At 39.5% G+C, this 19,525-nt stretch overlaps 1 protein-coding gene across 3 annotated transcripts in view; it reads left to right on the top strand.

Annotated features, from left to right (window-relative positions):
* Positions 1 to 19,525, top strand: part of LOC128733973 (kinesin-like protein unc-104) — an 82,937-nt gene that overhangs the window by 31,456 nt on the left and 31,956 nt on the right. For all 3 annotated transcript variants that reach the window (XM_053827901.1, XM_053827902.1, XM_053827903.1), the window contains exons 2-4: positions 15,170 to 15,396; positions 15,476 to 15,900; positions 15,981 to 16,236. In XM_053827901.1, coding sequence (XP_053683876.1) covers positions 15,214 to 15,396; positions 15,476 to 15,900; positions 15,981 to 16,236 — 864 coding nt within the window. In that variant the 5' untranslated portion in view covers positions 15,170 to 15,213. The remainder of the gene's footprint in view (positions 1 to 15,169; positions 15,397 to 15,475; positions 15,901 to 15,980; positions 16,237 to 19,525) is intronic.

The following is a 19,525-nucleotide window of genomic DNA, read 5'->3' on the forward strand; positions in this document are numbered from 1 at the left end:
AAAAAATCCCGCTACGAAAACAAGCTTTTACGAGTGCACTGCAAAACAAAACATGCATACCCTTTTAATAACGTGAAGCAGCATCAGTGCTGTGGAATGTGTGGAGAAAAATTTAGTTTAGTGAAGTGAAATAATGTATTTCGATGCAGCAATGTGGCTTTTTTTCAGGCACTCTATAAACAATCTTTTCTACCTTATGACAGTTTACTTACTTCTGTTTTATTCTTATGGAGTGTGCAGCTCTGATCCACACGGTGTACACTGACTTTGAAACGATCGAATTGATCACCAAATTCTGCTACGGAAACTTCATCGACGAGGAGCTTCTGAAGATTTTGTCTGCTGGCTGCAAACATACTTTACAGTGCGTAGCTTCTCAGTAAGGCTAGGCTCTGTCGAATCTTGCAATTTCTGCAATTAGGCTGGTGTTCCACTGGGAAGTAATTTAAGACTGTTACTTTTCCTCATTTATTTCAATGACGTGTGTTTGTAATTCCAACTGGATGTAAACTGTTATGTGCGAATAATTTGTAAATTGTCCTAATATTTCGTAAGATTAAAATCTACAAAATTTTGTTAATCGATTTCGATCAATTTGGTGTCGTACAAACAACTTCTGTATAAGTGTCTCCAAATGTTGTGTCATCATTACTTTACTACAAGCAACACTTTAATTGTATATAGAGTCGAATTTTGCATTGTATACAAAACACAAGGCGAGGAAAAAAGAAGACTAAATTTTGTTTTCCTTCTTTTTCTTTTTTTTTAGACTGTTTTTTGTTTACAAATCTCAAAAGTTATACATTTATTATCATTACTTACAATCAAAACAGGCGGAAATATCTATAGAATCGAACATGTCCCTTTACCTTCAACCCACAGAGCTTGGGGGAAATATTGGGTTCGAATCTGGATACAATTGGCTCTCACTATAGCTTAGTTGTTAGTTCGATCCGCGGATGCCCCAGCTTGGGTAAAGAGGCATGTAATATAAACTAAATAAGTGTTGCTTCAACGACCCTCTCTTACATAATTTTGCGCTCTTTTCCCTTCACGCCTTGTCTCCCCTGACATACTATCAACATCTCTGTTTCATTACTTTCTTTTAGCGTTCCTTCCCTCGATTGTGAAAGCTACCGTTACAAAAATGTTTCCTTAAATTTTTATCGAATGTTGGAAACCCCCGTTTGCACGCGCACCTGGATATAAAAATTCATAACTTCCAGTGTTTTCATTTCTCCATTTCTTAATTTTGCATGCTACTTCTAGAATGACACTAGAATGAATGAGAATGTTGATTAATCCCCCTAAAAGTGCAATAAAAAATTTATTTTTCTTCAGTTTCAATATAACACATTGATGTGTTCTGCAAAGTTTTACAGCATATTATTACAAGAAATTTTGCTGAAGACAGTAACCTTCTATCTCTTCACCAAAGATAGAAAAATCCTCTTTCTCATAAATGAAAAATCGTTAAAATCAGTTTTTCTATTTTAGCTGTTTTTGTAGTTGTTGTATGACTTTTTCCTGTTTTACAAAGTTGTACAAATATGTAGTAAAAATACACAACATTGCTGAATATGGTATACCTCTATCTTTGCTTATTTAGAAACTGGAGAACTTTTACTATAAAAATTCCTTGATTTTGACCCCGAATTACTCGCAAGAAGACATCATTTTATTCATTTTATCAATTAAGATGCACCAGACGAATGTTTGAAGAAAATTCTGATCTCGTTTCTACAAAAACATGATGCAGATGGACAAGACGTGTTTCGGCCGGATAGAGCATCATCGCATTACGCTAATAAAACACAATCGTTCCTGAATACCCATTCGATCCCATTTTTATCCAAAAACCACGACCCGAAAAATCTGTCTCAGTGCGCTCAATCGAAGGTTTCTTCGGGATTTTGAGTTCTTTGGTGTACAAAAATAACTGGAAAGCCACGAATTGCAAACAGTTGATTGGTAGAATCAAGAGACGCATTCGCAAAGTTGACATGACGGCCGTACAACGCTCCTGTTTCGACGACAAACGAAAGCTTCGCCGAACAGCAGATTACGGACCGTTTTCAAACACTAATTTTTTTTCAACAATGGATATTGTATCTTTAATTTCGGTAAATCAGATCTTCTTCATGTCATATGTGTTTTTTTGACAGCTTGAGAAAAAATTCCAAAGTTTTAGTTGCCACCCGTTAGCTTCATGAGTAGTCGTAATTACGGATAACGCTATAAAACAATGTATGATTTTCTTATATGTTGCGTTTCGTAAGACACCGAATATATACCATTATCAACCATCTAATCGTATAAAAACTGCAGATTTTTCAGTTAATTAGTACATGAACACGAATAAAGTATTGATATGTATATTTTTAAAAGGAATACGCGAATCCAGGAAAATCTAAAGTTGTATTATTATTATCAATTATCAATTGACTGAAGTTTTAGCGTCTTAGTAGAATACGAAACCTAAAAATAAAAAATAAGAAAACTTATCCAATTTATTCACGACAGATACGTATTTCGCCTACGACTTGCAGGCTTCCTCAGTGTCTGTTTTCGAATTTGCTTTAAAAGAACCGAATTAGATTGAGGTAAAAATCAATCAAACAATATCTGAGTGAAATTCGGTACCGCTTTTGACGGAGAAATACCGAAATGTAGTTGGATTATTTTTCCCGTACTAGATAAGATAGAAACACGATAAATTAGACACTCCAGAATATCAGCTATTGGTGCTTGAGGAGCTCCAAATTGGTCGTTTTATTAAGTAAAGTGTCCAAGTACGTACCCGAATTTTGGATGTTAGGAACGTAAAACACAGAGATATAGTTCTTTACTTTGGATGCATGCAGGGAGGATGTCACTGAATTGTTCGAAACTTGAAATTTACAAAACGGTTTGCATCCTTAATATACAAAGGTGAACACGTTATTTTTGGAGAACAAACATCAACAGAGGAATGAATGGCCTGATATTCATGACTAAAAGGTTGACGAAGAAATATGCGGTTTCAAACGTGAATAGTTTCAGAGATTTGTTTTCTTAAAACATATCGGTAGCACAGTATATGTGTTTCAAGTGAAAAGTGGTAGGGACCTAATCTGCCATTTTCACACTAAGATCAAACTGGTTCATCTCTAGCTGGATCCTTACTTTATGTGTTTGGGTCGAAAAATATCGAAGTTTGGTTCGGTTTGAACTAAAATTTAAGTACTGTACAAGATATCTGTATTAAATTTTTGATAATATGGAAAAATATACGCTGGTTTCTTTTCTTTTGTTTAGTTATTGAAGGTTTGATGTTATTATTTTTTTCTTGCCCCCCCCCCCCTCCTTCAACAATATTTTGAGACCAGGACATAAACTTTTTTTCAAATAAGCCTATCACAATTTTATAAAGAACTAACTGACCCGACAAACTTCGTATTGCCACAAATTAAACTGTGTTGTACATAAATCGTAAATCTTGGATAACTTTTGTCACGATCTTGGGTTTTGCAAGTTTTTAAGGAGCTCAACCTTAGACGATTCATTTTAGCAGTTACGTGACTATGAAACCATGGGTAGTTTGATATACAAGTTTTCAATTTTTCTTCACAGTAAAGTAAGAAAACAAGTCCCCCCATTTCTACGCCAGGTAAAATAAAGCTTATAGTATTTAAATATTCGCCGTGATTATGTAACATTTCGCCGAATACCATGTCGCATAAAACTAATTCTCGGTTGACCATAACGCGGAATATAATGTTTCGCGAAATATCATTTCGAGGAAAGTACTGTTTCGCTCTTTCGAACCCAACTTACTTACTTATGTGTCCATGTCCGCCGGCCCGGCGGAACAAAGGGATGAAATCAGAGATCTCCACTGCTGACGGTTACCCGCCATGGCTTTTACCTGTCGCCATGACAGGTTCTCGTCTACAACCCGGATGTCCGTCGCCATGAGCCTCTGGGTCTGCCTCTTCTACGCTGTCCCTGTGGATTCCAGTCGAGTGCTTCTCTGCAAACCTCGTTCGCTCCTTTCCTCAAGGTGTGTCCGATCCACTTCCACCTACGTTCACGAATTTCTGTGGCTATCGGCCGTTGATGACACCGACAATGGAGTTCCTCATTGGATATCCAGTTATCAGGCCACCAGGCACGAATGATGTATCGCAGGCACCGGTTAATGAATACCTGCAGTTTTTTCGTTGTCTCCGCTGAGACGCACCACGTTTCGCAGGCATACAGCAGTACGGATTTAACGTTTGAATTAAAGATTCGGGTTTTCGTACGTAGAGTGATCTGGTTTGAGCGCCAAATGTTTCGCAGACCTGCAAAGGCACCCCTGGCCTTCCTGATCCGTGCCATATCAGTCTTGGTACCACCATCGGGTGTTGTTTGGCTACCGACATATTGAAAGGTGTCTACCTGCTCAACTTGTTGTCCCGCTATTGTGAAGTTGGTGGAATTGTCAGTGTTCACTACCATTGACTTAATTTTCGCTACATTGACTGTGAGACCTGCTACCTGGGAGCTCTCGGAGAGGTCGTCTGACTTGCTCTGCATACCGTTTCGGCGTTGTGCGAGCAAGACAATTTCGTCGGCTAGGTCGAGGTCATTTAGCTGCTCAATCGTTAGAGGATTCCAAGGCAATCCTCGATTTGGTCTACTGTCAATTGCTCCAACTAATATCTCTTCTATAACGATGAGAAACAGAAGCGGTGATAAAATGCAGCCCTGTCTCACGCCAGCAGTAACCCTTATGGGGTCGGACAAGACGCCGTCGTGCAAAACCTTGCACGAGAACGCCTCGTACTGAGCCTCGATGAGATGGACTAGCTTATCGAATCCAACTGAAGGAAAGTAATAGAGGTCAGTAGACCTAGGAAAAAAATAAACCTAGACAGAGGTGATTTCTGCCGGAAACACTCGCTGGGTCGCCGACAACACTCGCGGCTTGCGGCCGTCGCGCACTGAATCATCTAGTGTTACTATAGGTAGTTTTTGCTGTTCTTGTTATTGACTAATGTTTTATGGACGAGTCTAAAATTCCTCGAGTTCGATTAGTTTTCGAGTTATGCAAAAATTTCTGTTTGATTTTTATGACAGCCTTTTCCAGAGAACGTCTCAAACCAGCAAAGAAAAAAAATTCTGCCTCCAAAAACCCTTACATGCCAAATTTGGTGCCATTTGCTTGATGAGTTCTCGAGTTATGAGGTAATTTGTAATTCATTTGTATGGGAGCCCCCTCCCCCTCTTAAAGGGGGGAGGGGTCTCAATTCATCATAAAAAAAATTCTTGCCTCCAAAAATTCTAACATGTCGAATTTGATACCATTTGCTTGATTAGTTCTCGAGTTATGCAGAAATTTGTGTTTCATTTGTATGTGAGCACCCCCTCTTAAAGGGGAGAGGGGTCTCAATTTACCATAGAAAAAATTTTTGCTTCCAAAAACTCTAACATGCCAAATTTGGTTCCTTTTGCTTGATTATTTCTCAAGTTATGCAGAAATTTGTGTTTCATTTGTATGTGAGCACCTCCACCCTTCTAGATGGAGGAGGTGTCGCTAACCATCATAACAACCTTCGACCCCAAAAATCCCTGCATACAAATTTTCACGCCGATCGGTTGGATGGACTATGGACTACTCTTGCATTTCGCACAGTGTGGAATGGAAGGGATTCGATTTTTCTGATGTTTCGATAATATTTGGATTTGGAAGCTATTTGAATTCATTCCACGGTCGGCAAATAAAATTTTATACTGTTTAATAGGCTGTTACCTTGATTTTCAGGGATAATAAGGCAAAATGGACAACTTCCCGAAATCTGCCCCAGATGAAACCATATCCAATCGATTTCCTGCATTTTTTTACATAGGAATCGTGTAAGATTTCAAACCAGCGGCTTCTAATTCTTGGGATTACACGCTCGTTTTTGCCCATTGTGCATTGGAGGTTCGCGAACGCCCATTAGGCAAACGGAAATGTAGCCAATAAACACTCAATTTATGCTTCATATTACGTGATTTTTTTTACACCATTTCATTTTCTGCAGAATTATTATGCGTTATTTGGCAAGGCAAATTGGCCTAACAGTTAGTCTCGGCCTTATGCTTCGATAAATGTCCACTAATAAAATTTAGTTTTAATAATAAAAAATTAAGCACGATGAAACTACTATTCTAGAAAATGAGTTCCCAAGTTCATTCTTTAATAATAGTTTCTTACAAATGTGTAAAATTTCTCGTAAATCAAGCTTATTAAATTTTGAAATTTTAGATTTGTTTTATTCATTCGAATAAAGAACATTACTCGTTCAGAAGTCACGGCTTGCCAGCCCAATTGCTGAAACGAATGGTGGCGCCAAAATTGTGCCTTGCGTGTCTAGCCACTATTTGATTACATCAATTCGAATGGTTTACTAGCAACTAGTATAATTTGCTGGAGACACACTGACGCTGGCGATGAATCACATTCAACGAGAATTTGGCAACCTCGACCGCAGGATTATTTGTTCTCTCGAATTTATTATGGTTGGTAGACTAACTACACTTGGCAGAATGTGTTTGAGCATTCTTTAAAAAAAAGAACATTTTACATTGAGACCTTTTTTTTTAATTCTATATTAGAGAGGTTTTCAGGCTGCGGCTGGTTCGCCTCTTATTGAGACCTTTTATTTTTTAAATCTTTTAGTGCCCCACCCCGCCATCGCAGCCACACTTAAAACATTCTAACTTTTCTCAAATTATATGAAGTCAAGAATTTTATGATGAAAATATTATCATCATGTGGCTTCCAGATGGCTGTGAGATACAACGCTGGTCTAGCAAGCCAGTCGTCGTTTATTCGAATCTCAGTTGGGAGAGGTTGTTAGAGTCAATAGGATCGTAGCATCCGCCTCGCAATTGTCCTGTACTCTAACAGCTGGCCGCGAAGTCTGTTGTTCGAGGAAAAAAATCATCACATATCAACAAACTATATAAATAACATAAAAAATGACATTTTTGAATATAACTGACGTTTAAAGATAAACTTGTTAAGCATTCATTGCCCATTTCTTTAACTTATGCAGAGGGAAATTCGTGTTTGTGCCACTAGCCTAGTTTCCTCTGACAAATAATAACGCGCAAGAATGACTTGCTGTGTTATCGAATGCAATTTGTCTGAACAGCATACCTACGAGGGAAATGACTCTTAACTAATACATTCTCCTCATTCAATGAATACTGGAAATTGCACGTAACACATTCTGGTAATGTACAATTAGTAATAGCGTTCTGCAGCATGCACAGCACACAATGTAGGTATTTATATTTAAATAATTTTCGTGACCGCTTGACCACTCGCAATGTTATCGTTCATTTTCTTTCAGGGCAAAAGCAGTTCAATCCTCCCTTCTGAACCTAATCCCCAGCAACATAAAAAAAATCCTAAAAGGAAAACTCAACCCGTACCATTCATCGGCTGGTCTGACTCTCACTCTCTCAATTAAAGCGCGCAGAGAAATAAAACGACGACCCGACTCAATGTCGTACCCACGTGAACCGAACCGAACTGACGTTAGTGTTTCCTTCGTCCTGCTTCCTCTTTGCTGGAGTGGGTTCATACGCAAACGAACACATACACAGTACAGTAGCTATACAATATCAACGTACGCAACATCAAAACATTGTCGAACGAGAACGGGGCTCCATCCCCCAGATTGTTACTCACGGCATCCTAGGTTATGACATTTTTCGTACCACCCAACCCGAATAATTGCTCAGCAGACATCGTCTTCGGCAAACGGCGGCTAGTAGGAAGGAGCGATTCTGGTTTTTATGGTGTCTGCCCTTTTCTGCCTTGGGCTTCTTCGCATGTCAGGATGAGTCATCGCTCGTGTCCGAAGAAGAATGAACTCGATTTGCCCTCCAAGCTTCCATGCCTCCAACCGCCATCGCGGATTTTCCCCGAAACATTTTGACGTAGGATTAATTGCGCGGTTCGTGGTAGATTCGTCCCGTAGTAGAAGTGATTAGAGATTAGCATGATTTTCCACTGAAAAAATAATTTTTTGATAAAAACGCAAATGGGTTCGAACGATTAATGCGAAATCTAAATTCATAAAAAATTGCTTTTCTAACATTGTGTTAACACTGATAAATGTTGATAATTTGGTTTCCCAATTACTCCAGCACAATCAATACCATCGCCAAGCCAGATCTATTAATTAGTGATTTAAAATAAGGTCATTTTAATTTGTTTTACCTTCTTTATTCTCGATTAACTTCTCCAGTTGGAGCTCCATGTTACAGAAAAACAATGTCGTCTTGTTCAAGGGATTTAGCTTCAATGCACGTGGTAAATTTGTTTCGTTATACATATATTAGGGATTAGCAAAATTAAAATTTATTTTGCAAAATGCTATTACCTACTCTAGGTAATTTAAATTAAATGTAAAATATTTGCCTTGTTTTGTTCATTGTTGTGCTTCATTAAATGTCATGATATTTGTATAAATCTTTAAACGTCGCAATTGTAACCCGTATTACTTTGTAAGTCTAAATGACCTGTATTAAATATAGGGGAGAGACGTCTACAGTGAGACACTTGTTTCCAAAAATTTTAAAACAATTTTCATGATAGCTACCAACGAGCTCTTCAATCCATTTGATATCCAACGTATATCCTTCTAGTTGTTTGAAAAAAAGTTTCAGTCCTTTTGGTTATAAGCTAAATTAGTCATAAACACCAATATGAAGGTGTAATTTTGTCTCACTGTTCACCAATAGGTGGGAAGAGTGAAACAACGAGTATTGCATACTGAGACACCTATTTGAAATCAATTGAAACCATATTTTTGGGTAATAAAGAATAGTTTAGAGGTTGTGCTGTTTGTTGTGCCTATAAAGCATACATTATTGTTGGGTATGATTGAAAATTCTTATTCTTTTCACATATAAATTTATACTCATATAAAGAATAAATCCTGGACATCTGACCTTATACTTACACTCAAGAATTCATTTACAGTCAATTCATGTAGGTTTATATGCAATTGAACACCAAAAAAACTTTCAAAGAAATGTGCATGGCGAAAGCTTTGTCGCAGTGGTACCCTCGTCTCTGTGTCTCACCGTTACTAATAGGAATGTTTTATGAAAAATAGTGATCTAGCAAAGTTAGCATAGAAGTCGATTGTCATATTTTTTTTTTAAATAACTCTTATTACTATGTGATGCCATGCAGTAATTTTAATTATAATTTTGTATGTATTTTGTTGTTGAAAATCTCTTGAAAATTATTGCAAAAAAAGAATTACTTTGACTCCCCCAAAAATGGTTTTTGTTGAAAAATATATTTAAAAATTAACAAATTTTTCTCAAACTACGTTATACGATGTAGGTTCACAAACTTAACTTCCCATGAAAAGATCATGAATCTTGAATATTTTACGGCGTAGCTATTCCCGTTGACTTACTGTTCCTGTTGTCTCACTGTTGACTACTCTCTCCTATTTGTCCTTGATATTGCAAGTTAACATGTTAAGATGTAAAATTTTTCATCCGTACAAAACTCCCAAAGGAAACATCAAACGACACTACAATATGTATGTATATACATACTAACCACGTATCCTTGAAGTTCTTGCTGTGCGACATGTGTATATAAATTGTATTTCGCTTTGGCTCGTCGCCGCAGGAACCATAACGGAACTACGACTGTGAGTTCTCCATATGCAAATCAGTGCCTAAATATTCCGACAGAAACAATCTATGTATGTGCTGCTGAAACTGCCTCCATTCGATTAAATTGTAAACCCCCTACTGATCGCAACCTGTCGTGTTGTGTACGGGGAGCGTATTTTCGAACAAACAATTTTAGGCTAAACAACAAGCATATGTTAAATAATGTAGTTCAATGAGATGTGCACATGTTAAAGGCCGGAGAAATTATTTATGGTATCCTGGTATCACTAACTATATGAAGTGCATTAACATTCAAACGAACAGTTTATTCTCCATCTCGAAAGTTTTTCAAAATTTTCATTCCAAAATTCAAATGTCCATTCGAAGGCATTCGTTTCCGGGAAAAAGAAAAAAATGAATTATTTGGAATGTTTTTCTATACGAGTGATTAGGTTTAGGCAGTATCATCAAAAATTGTAGCACGGTAGTCAGTAGTCGTATACAGCTGTGTCTTCCGTGCTTGGGAAATTGAGAGATCTTGGAGAAAATGATTCCATAGAAATTTTCGACTAATCAAAAGCGTACAGTAATTTACTTTGCACCAAACTAAGATATCTGAAACACCTCGTTTTTGGCGAAACATCTAATTTTCTTCGCTAATTTACAGAAAATGACATAACGTTACACCTGGCCAATTTTCAGTAGCGCGTACTTAAAGACCAAATAGTTATCTTTATTGGAATGAATGCGTAGAAGAATATTTCCTGATTCGATTCGTGCAAAAATCCTGAAAACCGATTAATAGGTCGCTGAGCTATTGGCGCTCACGCTTAGACGTAGTCCTACGTAAAAAACCATTCTGCCGAAAATATCAATATGATTTTAAAAATTTTTATATCTCATCGTAATATTGTCATGTTCCTAAAAAAATTGTCCGACGAATTCGATAAAATTATTAGCGGCAGTGCTGTCAAATATTTTTAGATTCGATTTAAAAACTAAATTTGCATTTTTCTTTCAATGAGTACTTCTGAATATAGCATTGATTTTTTAGCAGTCGTCTTACTTTTTTGTTGGGAAAGAATAAATGCTTAATGCGAAAAATGTAGATTAAGGCCAATTGAAAAATTGTTGTTATTAGGCAACAACATAGACTTAGCAATATCTATACCTATAAAAAAGGATTTCTGTTTGTCTGTCCTGTGTTCCTTATAGAATCAAAAACTACTGAACCAATCGGCGTGAAAATTTGCATGTAGAGGTTTTTGGGGCCAGGAAAGGTTTTAGTGATGGTTAGGGACCCCTACCCCCACTAAGAGGGGGAGCTCCCATACAAATGAAACACAAATTTCTGCAAAACTCGAGAACTAATCAAGTAAATAGAACCAAATTTGGCATGTGGGTATTTTCGGTAACAAGAATTTATTCTAGGGTAATTTGAGACCCCTCCCCTCTTTATAAGGGGAATTATAACTCCTCTCCCCTTTAAGAGGGGGGGCTTCCATACAAATTTCCTCATAACTCGAGAACTAATCAAGCAAATGGAACCAAATTTGGCATGTGTGTGTTTTTGGAGACCAAAATTTTTTCTATGATGAATTGGGACCCCTCCCCACTTTAGGAGGGGGGGCTCCTATACAAGCGAAATACAAATTTCCTCATAACTCGAGAACTAATCAAGCAAATGGAACCAAATTTGGCATGTGAAGGTTTTCGAAGGCAAGAATATTTTCTATGATGAATTGGGACCCCTCCCCACTTTAGGAGGGGGGGCTCATATATAAGCGAAATACAAATTTCCTCATAACTCGAGAACTAATCAAGCAAATGGAACCAAATTTGACATGTAAGTGGTTTTGGACGCAAGATTTTTTTCTATGGTGAATTGAGACCCCTCTCTTCTTTAGAAAGCGAGTTATGGCCCATCTCCTCTTTAAGAGGGTGGGCTTCCATACAAATGAAATGCAAATTTCCTCTTATCTCGAGAACTAATCAATCAAATGGAACCAAATCTGGCATGTGGGAGATTTTGGAGTCTTGAATTTATGTTACGATAGTTAGAGACCTCTCACCCCTGTGGTAGGGGGATATGGACTCTCATACAAATAAAACAGAAATTTTTGCGAAACTCAAAAACTAATCGAACTCGAGAAATTCGAGACTCTTCCATAAAACATTAGTCAATACAAGACCACAAAAACTATCTATAGTAACACTAGATCATTCAGGGCGAGACGGTCGCGAGTGTTGCCGGTGACCCGCCGTCGGAAGCGCCGCCCACTGGGGGCTTGCAAAACTCGAGATAGTGACAAAGATCATCCGATGATTCATGATTTATGTACAACACAGGTTAATTTGTGGCAATACGAAGTTTGTCGGGTCAGCTACTAGACAATAAAAATCAAAAATAAAGTGAATCGCTGTTTAATAGATATCGAACAAAACGGATTCATCGATACGACGTCAGGAATGCTCTCTCTCTCTCTCTCTCTCTCTCTCTCTCTCTCTCTCTCTCTCTCTCTCTCTCTCTCTCTCTCTCTCTCTCTCTCTCTCTCTCTCTCTCTCTCTCTCTCTCTCTCTCTCTCTCTATTTACTGGCGCTGACATTACTGAGTTATTTATTATAGGTTATATTTGTTGGACGAATCCCATTTTGTTAGGCTTCCCAGTTGGCCAGTTGATGCTGGCCTAATAAGCCAGTCGCCGTATGTTCGAATTGGACACTGCCTCTAGTTGTAACAGAAGTTGGCGCTACTTAGGGTTTCATCATGCGCCATGCGTGAGAGTATGCTTGAAACTATCAACGTTTCCCTGTTGAATACAATAGATGTCGTTACTTTGTAACGCGTATTGTACATTTCGGAAACAGCTCAATTTTGCGCGACAATAAATTTATTCAACGCAGCAACATGGCTCGCTCATCCCAAGCAACAATGTGAGTTTTATTGTACTCTTATGGCGGTTTTCATGACCAATTTTGTCACGTTTCACACCTGAACCAATAAATAGTTGATAAACATTGTTTTTATTTATTGCGCCCATGTTGCGAAATTTAATTGTTTCGAATTGAAATGTCGCAAACATGTTCAGCTCCTGGCCGTCGTACGGTATCAAATCACTTTTCCGGGCTCTCGGATGAATGGTAGTAAAATGCTATGGAGAGGTATAGGAAAAGTTTGTTTTTTTATCAAAATTAGGCAGTAGTCATGAAAATTAAGTATAACAGAGTAACTGTACCACAAATAAAATATGATTAGTGATTCTTTTTCAGGTAGGTTAACATAGATAAGTAAGAATTTTTGCTTTTACTGCCACTAGAAAAGCGCCATCTCTTAAAAAGCAACGGTTCGTATGGTGTCCTATTCCGATTGGGAGAAGCTATTAGAGTCAATAGGATCGTAGCAACTGGCCCTGCAATTGTCCTGCACTCTACACCTGGCTGCGAAATCTGTCGCATAAAAACAGAAGGTCAAGTTTCGATAACGGACTGTAGCACCTAGGTTTTGCTTTGCTTTTATGTGTTGGACGAATCATGTCGGACTTGTTTTCGTTCGCTTTTAAGAGTTGGCAGGTGTAACCCATCGGTTGTTTCGAAAAAATATGTAACAACACTAGATGGTGATCAGTAGGGTAGCTGCTTTGATATCCAAGCACCGTGGACTCTCGTTTGTTTGACTGTTTTTAATCTAAAATTTTTTTGATTTGTACCCTGCTATTTGCACGTCGTGAGATTAAAATGAGTTGAATGTCATAATCCACATGACATCATTTTCTTATGAAGACAATGTCAATAAACGCGGTTTGTTTGTACTGATCCAATGTGGTTAATCTGGTTCACATTCCATTTTCCCAACAATTCTGATAAGAATTCGATCGGCGACGAAAATATTTAATTGTAACCGCAATTAAATCAAACCACCGAAACAATAACAAAAAGGAACAAGGCGGCCAGCTCAGTTGTTCAAATTAAAGACGAACCCCATTAATTTTCATGATAAATCGTTCAAATTAACGGGGGTCCACGGTTGAATTGTCAACAATTCGCATCTAGTTGCAAAGTCTTTTGTGCGAGATAATGCACCTTGAATGTAATGGACAAACCAGCGCAGCGGTTTGAAACTGTGATATCCTGCCGTTCTCCACAACTGATTGCTCATCCTAATCAAATCCAGGCAAGTGTATACCCGGATTTTCCCGGACTACCTTTTCTTTCCGTTTTTCTAAAACACCGTTTTTTTCAATCGCACTACCGACCAGACGGGTCAGCGTGCCAAATCCGAATTAATTTATTCAAAAGTCACAAAGTTAATACTTACTCGCTAAAGACTATTTTCCCTAAGGAAACTCCTCCTCCTCGAGGTAGTTCCGTCCTATTCTGCCTAGCGGCAGACCTCACGCTGTCCGTTGAGCTTCTCTCTCGCGCATACATTTTAGCCCCTCGCGCGGGAACTTTGTTTTTTGTCAACAAACCGTCCCGCGCTTCGTTGTTTGCCTTAGTCGGCAAAACGTTCGTTACGGCAAGTTAAGAAACTTGCGCGTTCATTAACCTAGAATGGTGCAAAACGGGCTGTTTTTCGTTGGAGTACTTTGCCCTACCGGCGCCGTCGCTCGATCGAGTTACTGACCGGCGCAGGCAATCGAATGGAATGCGGAATTTATGTTCTTAGCCGACCGGGGTTGATTCATCCGGGCTCGGCTAGATGAAAATGCGTAAATATAGCGTTACAGCGGGAAATGAGGGTCGCTTCACAAGTCCTCTAATATGCTGCCACAATTCCACCCCCCCCCCCCCACAGTTTTTAAGATAGAACCGACCGGCCGTTTTTTGTAATTTTCAGACTTGGCATCCCTAATTGAAATTACAGCAAAATATCACATACATTACAGATGTCAAGTTTGTAATGTTCGTTTATAAATAGATGTAACTAGAGGTCAAATTATATTTATCAAACTGCTGGGTATCAATATCCATTGATAAATTGACTACGATGGACGGTCTCTGTACAATATAGAGGAAATTTCCGCGAAGCATACGATGCTGCAAAATCGATTCTATCTTGTCTGGCAAAAACTGCTCGTTCAAACATGGGGCAGATTAATGGAACGCAAACAAAGACGATCAGACTAGATAGATATCATGAGGTGAGATTGAGTTTCACGACAGCATTTTCATTCGTTCCGTGAACTAACGTAGGAGAGCGTTTCATTTTTAGCCCACGCAATTTGCTAAGCAATCTAGCTCAATTTAGTGTGAAACCTTTTCCAGCAGTTTTCGCCGAAAGCAAAATAGGGAGCAAAAGGACAAAAAATCTCGATTTCTTCCCAACAGACCTTCTACGTAGTGAGAACAACGCTAATGGCTGTTTTTAATGTGTACATAAAAGCCCATTGAAAAGTCCTAAATTGATTACGATCCATTGGTGAACACTTTTCCAGCCAACAAACTTCTCTTGCTGTAAAATATTTTTCCAGCTAGTTAATTGGTTTTTCACCGTTCTTCATTGCAGCACCGTAAAAGCGTCCCATCAGGCCTAGGGGGCCTCTCGCCGTCATGTCGTCCGTGAAGGTGGCGGTCCGAGTGCGACCCTTTAACTCACGCGAAATCGGTCGCGAATCGAAATGTATCATTGAAATGACCGGCAATACAACCTGCATCACAAACCCAAAGGTGCCACCGGGAAGCAGCGAGTCGGTCAAACGGTTCAACTACGACTACTCGTACTGGTCACATGATGTGAGTTTAAACTGTTTCTTCTTTGCAGTAACGGTGTACTACAAAGTTCTTCCTTTTTGTTTTCCAATTTTATATTTAGCCCCGGGATGCCGAGTTTTCCACTCAGGAAATGGTATACTCAGATATTGGTGAAGAAATGCTACAACATTCGTTCGATGGGTACAATGTGTGCATCTTTGCATACGGCCAGACAGGTGCCGGCAAGTCCTACACAATGATGGGCAAACAAGAGGAGGGTCAGGAAGGTGTCATACCGATGATCTGTAAGGATCTCTTCCGTCGAATACAGGAAATTGAAACGGAAGATTTGAAGTGTTCGGTCGAGGTGTCCTATATGGAGATTTACTGCGAACGGGTTAGGGATTTGCTAAATCCAAAAAATAAAGGCAATCTTAAAGTACGTGAACATCCGCTTCTCGGACCGTACGTGGAAGATTTGTCGAAATTAGCTGTCACATCGTATCAGGACATTCACGATCTGATCGATGAGGGTAATAAAGCTAGGTAATTATTCTTTAGCTGTTGGCAATTTGCACCTAATAATGATGTTTCCTTTTTTCGTTTTTTTTTTCAACATGAAACAGAACTGTGGCGGCTACCAACATGAACGAAACAAGCTCCCGTTCCCATGCTGTGTTTACCATAGTCTTCACACAGAACCTTGTCGACAAAATGACCAGCCTTAAGACGGACAAAGTTTCTAAAATAAGTCTGGTGGATTTGGCTGGCTCTGAACGGGCAGACTCGACCGGTGCCAAGGGCACACGACTGAAAGAAGGCGCAAATATCAACAAGAGCTTGACCACCCTTGGCAAGGTCATTTCCGCTCTGGCAGAAGTGGTGAGTAAATATTTGTACCTGTGAAATTTAAATACCGTTTTTTCCTCTTATCCATTAATCCACCACACACTTTTTCTAATATTTTTCTTGAAGCTCTTAATTATATAGCATATTTGGTTAAAAAAATGTTGAATAATGATTTCAAATAATTTTTCCACACCAAATTCATCATCACACATTCTCGTTCGACTAACTCCAAACCGACAAACAAAACTATCTAAAATCTAACTATCACCATCATCATTTTCCGACTACAGTCGGTAAGTATTTTGGATTCTTCATCTGCATCCGTCATTGCTTTTAGTATTTTTCTGTTTTTGTAAATCGAAAATGCACAATCAAATGCTAGGCGAAATAGTAACTGCAACACTTGTCGACTGCAAATGCAAACATTTTACTTCCTGCTTACTGCATTGCTTTTGCTTGATCGAAATTGAATATAATTACTGATCAGTTAGCGGCTAATGCAATAAATGTCGCCTAAGTTGATCGGTTTAGGATCGATAGCGTCATAAAAACACAGCCGTATGAAACTGAAGGGTAAAGATGCGGCTAACATCTTTTTACGCTTCCTACACGTCCGACACAAAAAGAAAAAAAGCAAAGAAGTAATTTTGTTCGAGCGCTTACCAATACAGATTCATCCGAGGCTGAAGTTAGAGCGGGCTACTCACAAATACATTTGGTCCGAGGCAAAGTTTGTTATGGGCTAGATGAGATGTTGGCTACACGAAAAATGTATGGGTTAGCATTGGGCGATACTGCGAGAAGCATCGATATTCGAATATCGATACAATTTTTTTAAAAGTATCGATCCGGCTGAAATATCGGGCGGCAAGTATCGATACCAGTAGTATCGATATCGGTATCGATATACTGACAGGGTGTACGCAACCACAACGAAAACCATACTTTTGTTTATTATTTAGCTTAATTTTCATCCGTTTTTTCAGCAAATCCGTTTTCTTAAGTCGGTAAACCGACTTTTTGCCAGATTGACCGGTCACCAGCTTTGCAAGTGAAAAACCGGCCGAGCCGGCCAGAAATCGAGCACTCAGCAACCTTACAGACAAAAATGCTAGAAATGGAACCTATGAATAAAAGCGAGGTGACCATATCGGTCGAACTAAAAAATCAGAACATTTTCTGCCCAAACATGCGGATGAAGATTTAGATTCGACAAACCAATTAATTTAACCCCCTTCCACCTCTGTTTACGCTACAAAAGGTACAAGCCATACAAAACTGGACAATAATGATGACCGTGAAAATGTACCTCTACAATCATACAGATAACTAAATTAAACACTTTGCTCTACAAGTGGTAACACCAACAGGTAACAATGCTCCTAATGGCCCTTAACACCTAATACAGTAAACATCGAAACATTGAAATAACTGTAGAGCGTAACACTTGCTGAGACAGATGAAAGTCAAACACTGCTGAAATTTGGTTGAATGCATGTTGCAGACCAGTGATGGCGCTATCAGCAAGAGAGACAAGAAAAAAATGCTACGTTGTAGCGACCCGGGGTAGATTGTGCTATATCAAGAACTCCCAAGTCAGTTTCATCCTGGTGCCAATGGTGCATTCGTACAACATGCCAGCCGTGTACACATTGGCGTAGCCAGGTAATTTCCCTGGAGGGGGCCCAGGGGGTGCCTTCCGAAAAAAATTTCATTATGATCCAGTTACGCCGGCTGTCAGCGATAGCACAGGGTTTTGTAGGGAAATACCAGACGGGCTTCATGAGAGCCCGCGCAATTTCGGACCAGATGTTTATCATCCGACAGATCTTGCAGAAATATCGCGAGTACAACGTGCCCATGCACCACATCTTTATTAATTTCAAAGCAGATGCGATGCACTCGATCGAGGCTAGCTATGACAGATAATGCAAGAGCACGGTTTTCCGGATAAACTGGGGCAAATGATCAGAGCTACATTGTATCGAGAGATGTATTTCGTGTGTAACTCGGGAACACTTTCGAATCCTTTTTACATACTATTCAACTTCGCTCTTGACGGGTTGGTCCGACGAAAGCGAAGTCTAGGAGGATTGGGTTAAACATAAGTGCGTCGAAGCCCAAATACATGAAAGAAAGAGGCTCGATAAATCAAACACGTGCCTCACACGGACGGTAACTGTTCACAGCGTCGCTTGCCGGAAGCGGGAGGCACACCGGACAATATTTGGCGGAGAACAAACTGAAAGCGGAGAGTGGCAGAGACGAATGAATCACGAGCTACAGAAACTGTTTGGAGAGATTCTCATTGTCATCTGGCGAAAGTCAGTAGGCTATCGTGGGTCGGACATTTCGTAAAGATACCGGACGGCAGTGTGACGGAAACAGCTCTTTTCAACAGCTACATCAGCACCAGGAACAGGGAGGCTTAACGTGCGAAGATGGCACGACCAAGTCGAAAGTGATTTGAGACTTCTGAGACTGGAAAATTGGCGACGAGTGGCCCAAGATCGAGTTGAATGGAGACGACTGTTTATAACAGCATGAGCCGGGGTGGCTATCAGGTTACTGACGGCTACTAACGATGACAACAACTACGCGTTTGCGATACCTAGCATAAAAGGAAAACATCAACGCGGTGGGAATATATACACTGAATGTTTTTCCGGTTTTTCAATTACAATGGGGAAAATTTCTGGAGGGGGCCTGCAAAATTCTGGTGGGGGCCTGGTACCCCAGGCACCCCCTCTAGCTACGCCAATGCGTGTACGATGGGAATCTTTCAAAGTAGTGCCTGCAGCTCGTGGTTTATATGCCTGGACCGCTCTCTGCTTCCAGTTACCAACACCTTGCGTTCAAATACGGCAAATGCACTTATATTTTGCGTACGATTTATGCTCCTTGATCGAAATCACTTACGAAGGCAAAAGTAGACCTGACATAGCTAGAATGTGTCGTTGAATCTGCTTACTCGTATTATTGACGGCGGTTGCCAGAGATCCCTAATTTATGAATTCATCAACCCCTTCCAGTTCATCTCCGTCAAAAGTCACTCCATGCAGGGTTTCTTCACTTAACAACGCGGTTGCGGCCTCATTGACGGCCTAGCGTATCCAACCACATCTATTTTCGAGTGGCAAGACAGCTAGCTCCATGGAGGAAAGCAAAGCTTCACTCAGCAAGTGCGCGTAGTTCTCAGCAACTTGCGAGTTATCTAAATGATCGCATTTGAAGATTATTTTAAAATCGGAGCTGGAATTGCACTTGAAATTTTACTTAAAATTGAACTTGAAATAGAAACTGAAATAATTTAACTTAGAAT

Source organism: Sabethes cyaneus, chromosome 2, assembly GCF_943734655.1.
Source record: "Sabethes cyaneus chromosome 2, idSabCyanKW18_F2, whole genome shotgun sequence".
Lineage (NCBI taxonomy): Eukaryota > Metazoa > Arthropoda > Insecta > Diptera > Culicidae > Sabethes > Sabethes cyaneus.